At 45.9% G+C, this 6000-nt stretch overlaps 1 protein-coding gene across 2 annotated transcripts in view; it reads left to right on the top strand.

Moving 5' to 3' along the window:
• Positions 1-2891: 2891 nt before the first annotated feature.
• The window catches only part of NADK2 (NAD kinase 2, mitochondrial), a 43880-nt gene continuing 40771 nt past the window's right edge, over positions 2892-6000 (top strand). For both annotated transcript variants that reach the window (XM_068532363.1, XM_068532361.1), the window contains exon 1: positions 2892-3302. In XM_068532363.1, the coding sequence (XP_068388464.1) occupies positions 3000-3302 (303 nt within the window). In that variant the 5' untranslated portion in view covers positions 2892-2999. The remainder of the gene's footprint in view (positions 3303-6000) is intronic.

Genomic DNA, 6000 nt, shown 5'->3' with positions numbered 1-6000 from the left:
AAAGATACTGGTAGTAGCTGAAGTCATGGAAGGGGAAAAGGGCTAATATTTGCCAAGTGTATACTTCGTAATGGGCATGTGGCTAGGCATTTGTACATATATTTACAGCTTTACAAGGAAGCTATTACATTTTGTAAATGAAGAAGTAGGCTCAGAAAGATTAAGGGAACAGTTCAAGGTTGACAAAGGTAATAAACGGTAAAGCTGGGATTTGAACCAAGGTCTTTTTAAATCCCAAACCCAAGCTCTTTTCATTACACAAGAGTAGATAAGCTCATGCAGAAGAGTGGAGAGAGAGAGAAAGAGACAGAGAGAGAGAGAGACAGAGAGAAGGGAAGGCAAGGATAGGGAAGGATAGATCCCAAATATGAGCTTAGGAAGAACCCAGAAAAGGGACAGAAAGATGGGAGGACCACCATTAGGGACTGGTGTGCTGTGAACCAGAGTAAAAAATTTCAAAAGGAAATGATAACCATTTCAAATGCTGCAGAAAGACCAAGTCAGTTAAGGGCTGATAAATGTCTTCTGAGTTTACAATCACATCTTTGGTCACCATGGAAATAGCAGTAATTAGTAAAGTAGCACGGAGAAACTAGATTACAACAGGTTGACAGATGAATAGGCAGCAGGGATGTTGACCAATGATGAACCAACTACTCTTTCAAGAATCTTAGCTGTAAAGGGAAAACAGGCAATATATAAAAGCTAGGGCATAAAAGGTTTCTTTGTTTTTTTTTTTTTAATTTAAAGATGTCACAGACATGAGCATGTTTAAACAGTGAGGAGGAAAAGTCCAATAGAGAGGGATAATTAAAGGTATATTAAAGGTGATAACCTGAGAGAGTAATATTTCTGAGCAGGTGGAAGGAGATGGGATCCCAAAATAACAATGGACAAAGAGATATACCAAATGAGAAGATGTCAGTGTAGACAAGTTTGTAGCTGGAAACGGGGGAGATCCAAAAATTTGAGTACTTATCTGTGAAATGGGAAGAAAAGGGGTCTGAAATTTTGCATATGCATAACAAAACTCATAGACTTTGATCCAGAACGGGTTTTCTAAATTCATTTTTTCTGTCAAATGGATCAACTGACATTCTCCTAGTCACCAAACTTCAAAGCTCAGTGTCATCTGTGACTTCTCCCTTTTCTTCCTTCCTAGTATCTAAGGAATTATAAAGTGTTGAACTAGTAAGACTAGAAAGGACCTTGAGGATGTTCAAGGTTACAAATGAGTAACTCACATCCCACAGAAGTTAAGAGGTGCGCTTTAGGGTGCACTACGAGTCACTATTAGCAGCTGCTGTGAGGCAAAGTTCCTGGCCAGAAGGGGTCAGTGACCTACTAAAAGCAAACATCTATCAGACTGCACTGTGTATTTCCCAGTCTAATACACTACCTGGCACGTAGAAGGGACTCAGTAAATATTCAGTGAACCCAATAGTGGATGCTGGCGTTGGTGGCTAGCTGAAAAGTAAAAGTCACAGATTTGGAATCAATTTGGAATCAATTTGGGCTTGGCAGAACCTTGGAATCACTCTAGTTCAACTCCCTCACTTTATAGATGAGGAATCTGAGGCCCAGAAAGATGAAGCAACCTGCCCAAAGTCCAAAAGCTAGTTACTGATAGTGCTAGGACTACAAAGAAGCAAAGAGAGTGCCAAAGCAAAAGGATCTAAAGAGCAGTAGGGATAAACACTAGGCTGTGCACTGCCATTTGATTCTCCTCTTGTAACAGGAGCATTTTCTTCCATTTCCATTACTTTTACTCTAGCTTCGATCCAAGTGTAACTATTCCAACAGCGCCCAAGTCTCCCTTCCTCCTCTTGCCTCCCAATTTGTTCCACATTCGAAAGCCAGATCAATAGTCATCAAACATTGCTCTCAGGACTCATTTCTTTCCAGTTAAAAGCCTTCAAAAGGCTAACTACTGCCTACAGGATAAGGTCCAAATTATTAACATTCTTAACCCTTCACTCTTTTCCTACCTACTTTTTCAACCATATCTTCCCATCTAGAAATTTTCCACTTGGCCAGACTCGTCTATCCATCATCCTCTAACTTTCTCAAAGGCTAACACCTCCCCTCCGCCCCAACAGTTTTTTGGAGGTTAGCAGGAGCTATACCACCTGCGCAGTCCCACATGGTACCATGCTTAAATGAGCCCGGTGCTCGGCTTACTGCTCTCTATCCCTCTTGCAATTCTTAGCAATTTCTGAACAAGGGACTCTGCGTTTTCATTTTGCACTAGGCCCCGCAAATTGTGCAGCTGGTCCTGAGTCCGTCTCCTCAATCCCTGGTCCAGGGCTGGACATATCACCCATCCAATACGCGGTGGCTGAATGAACGAACAAAGGGTCTAGTCTTATGCGCAATAATTAAAGAGTCTAGTCTTATGTGCAATAACGAAAAAAAGAACTGACCCTGAGCAAGAAGCTGCAGCCTCACTCACGTTCCCGCCAAGCCCTTAAAACCGCACTCGCAAGCCCGGCGCAGCCTCAGAGCGGTTCCAGCTGGGTTCAGCTCCAACACCAAATAGAATTCCGGCCCTTCCCCCGGCCGCAGCCAATCCCTGAAGCTCTCGGCCCCCGAAACCGCTGCGGGTTCTGATTGGCTGGCAGAGGTGGCCCGGGGGAGGGTGGAGACCGCGGGGGGAAAGGGGTGGAGCTGGAGGTCGGTCCCAGGGCGGGGAAGCGGCTACTGCGCAGGCGTCGATGGAAAAGGCTCCCCAAACAAACACAACCCACCACCTGGAGGCCTCCAGCTTTTCCCCGCCCACCTTTCCCTCTCGAGGGCTCTCCCGACTCCCAATCGCCCGGCTTTCCCCGCCCCCGTCAACGTCTGGGCACGTCCCCTTCGCGGCGCCGGCCACGCACGGCTGTGCACTTAACCTCTGCCCGCGCGGCTGGAACGTAGAGGCCGGGGCGGCGCGAGCGGCGCGCACTGCTGGCGGCTGGAAGCGGAGGCGGGAGCCCGGGCCTGCAGCCGCTGCCGGGCTGATGATGACTTGTTACCGAGGCTTCCTGCTGGGCAGCTGTCGTCGCGTGGCGGGCGGCCGGGCAGCGGCGCTGAGGGGGCCAGGGGCGGGAGGCCCCGCCGCGCGGCCGCGGCTCGGCGGTGACGGCGGCGGCCGGCGGCACCTGGGGCAGGGGCAGCCGCGCGAGCTGGCGGGCTGTGGCAGCCGCCCCGACGGCGGCTTCCGCCCGTCCCGGGTGGTGGTGGTGGCCAAAACCACCCGGTACGAGTTCGAGCAGCAGCGGTACCGTTACGCGGAGCTCTCTGAGGAGGACCTGAAGCAGTTGGTGGGTCCCCGCCCTTGTGCCTCGGCCCGGCGCTGGTTCGCTCACTGGCTCGGCCGTGACTTTGGCGGGGGGGGGGGGGGCGTTATGGGAATAGCTCCGCAGGCCGCCCCTGGGGAAAGGGAGCCCCTGGGCGCCGCTGTGGGCAGCGGAAAAGAGGCTATGGTACCGCAGACACACCCCCTTTTACTGGGCAGGACTGCCAGGCCTGGGCACGCCGGGCAGCCCGTCTGCTTGAGCCTTTTCCGCGCTGGAACGTGGTTCTCAGACAAGGTTCCAGGAGTTTGTTTCAAAAGCTCACGTGTCTCCAGTGCTGGGCAGAGCAGCGGGGAAAATTTGAATGTATGTTGTTAAGTAGAAAGGTCCAGACAAAAGGCAGGTAAACACGGTAATTATGAAATACAGCGTCTAGGTCGATATAATATAGTAGTGCCTCCACAACAGACTGTATTTGGTATAGATATTTACTGATATCTTTGCCAAGTATATAAATACACCTAAGGGGGGAAAAAAGACCCTGAATCTTATTTGCCTTCACTCTTATTTTTGGAACTTCTGATCCCATGTCCCCACCCACTTTAAGGAAAGGAGAGTGATGATGCTACCATGAGCAATGTGTCCAGAAAAATCTCCACTGGAAATCTCTAATTGTTGACACTGCAAAAGGCATCAAAAGGCTCTGGAATAAATTGCCTTTAACCATAATCCTGTAGAATTCCGTGCAAGAGTAGACAGCCTGTTCTGAACTCCTGGTTCGTAATCATCAGCAGTCTTTTGGTAATATTTTGTGGAGGTATCAAAATGAAATTGTAAATCATCCTTGTTTAAGTACTGACCGTTTTCAGCATTTAACTTCTTGACTGTTTAATGAGTTAATTGAGGAGGGCCCCTGTATTCATCGGGTGGCCATGCTAGGTGCAGAGTTCTCTCCTTTTCCTAAGTGTTTGAAGGTAGCAATTTATAGAAGACATTTGCATCATTTAAAGAGTAAATCAGCAGACAGTTGGAGCAGGAGGTCGGAGTAGTTGAGTTTGTGTTAGGGAGTGAAGTTGAGGGTGAGGCAGGGAATAAAAATGTCTGAAGCAAGCGTTTCAGGGAATTGGTGATTTGGGAAAGAGGTGTGCCATATGGGTTGTACTCCTAATTTTGCAGATCTACTTTTTAGAAGTTGTCAAATGCCATATACCCATAAATATGTTCTTCATACAATTTTATGGAAGCCTCTCACGACAAGTAAAAATAGTACACTTGACTGGCATGTTCAGCGTGTGGGATTGGGGGTCAGGAGCTTGGATCCAGGCCCAGGTTCTCTGTGGTTAACTTCCTCTACTTCTTTTTAACTTCCGTGGGCCTCCTTGGTGACAACGATACTTTTTGTGTTGTGCTGTCGTTTTCAAAGTGCTTTCATCTAGTTCAGTGTGTGAAATACTAGGATTGGACTAGGTAGCCTCCAAGGCCCTTTCTGGTATTTTAAAACTGAAGAACTTTTACAAGCCCTCGAGAATATGAGTGGCATCTGAATTAGATTAATTCTTGGACCTCTGAACTAGATTGACACTAATCAAAACTTTTTAAATGTAAGGCAAATCAAGTCTTTAAAAATTGAACTACCTAGTACACGCACTCTGAGTATCTGAAGAGAAATCTGTAATAGGTAAATATTTGCCTATTGCTAAGTATGCTGTTTGGAGTAAGAAAACCTTTGAAGTAAAACTTCTGGACTGTAGGACACAATTTTGAGATAGTTGTTGTTGCTATCATTTCAATTAAATTTTATTGGATTTGTTTCTTACTGATTTGAGTTTTATCATTTATGTTAAGGCCAGTATTCAGAATGGCATAGTATTAGGTGGAGCCCGGAGCAGAGATCAGGAACAGACCAAATAATACTAGGCTGTGTGAAGTTGTTCTAAAATGGGATTCTGTAATAGGAATGATAAGATGATTAATACTGTTTGCTGTTTTCCTGGGGTAAAAGATACTAAGGTATATGAATCATGTGAATTGGGTATAAAAGAAAGTGGCCAAGTGCTTACTTGAGTCTTCTGGCACCGTGGCTGGCTGTGTCTGTGGTGTCCTCGTAAGTTTTGTATCAGAGGATTCTCTTTTGTTGTGGTGGTGGTAATTGTTTTGTGGCAAAATAGATCTCTATTAGGTTACTTGTTAAAATGCAAATGGAAGAAGAGGGATGGAGTGCCAGTGTAATTTCATACCCTGAAGACTTGTGGTTCTCTAACTTTGTAGAAACTTAAACAATTAGAGGAAATACTTTTTAGCTGATAAAGCATGTACAGACTGGGTCAAAGTTTGGCTTTCATTTGCTCTTTCATATTGGTTTTACATTGGTTTATTTTTAATTCTTGCATTTCCCTTCCCCCTAACCGATTAGTGACTTTTCTTGTGAATAGAGGATTTCTAATCAGTGATTTTACATCTACTGGCTCAAGACTTTGCAAGGGCTAATTGAACTATTATTACAGTTTACTTGCATCATAAGCGATGTAGCTGTTGGTGGATGTGGAGCTTATATTAACAGGGTTGATGACACTCACAGGCTAGACCTTTAGGTGAATCAAAGCTGATTGGAAAGGGTTTTGACATCATAAACATGCCTTATTGGCCAAAGAATGTTTCATTTCAAAATATTTTAATACATACCAAATAAGAAATGAGCAGTTTCCACCCTTCTCTGCCCCCACTC

The sequence above is a fragment of the Eschrichtius robustus genome, chromosome 2 (genome assembly GCF_028021215.1).
Source record: "Eschrichtius robustus isolate mEscRob2 chromosome 2, mEscRob2.pri, whole genome shotgun sequence".
Taxonomy (NCBI): domain Eukaryota; kingdom Metazoa; phylum Chordata; class Mammalia; order Artiodactyla; family Eschrichtiidae; genus Eschrichtius; species Eschrichtius robustus.
This window is presented reverse-complemented; position numbering and strand designations above follow the sequence as displayed.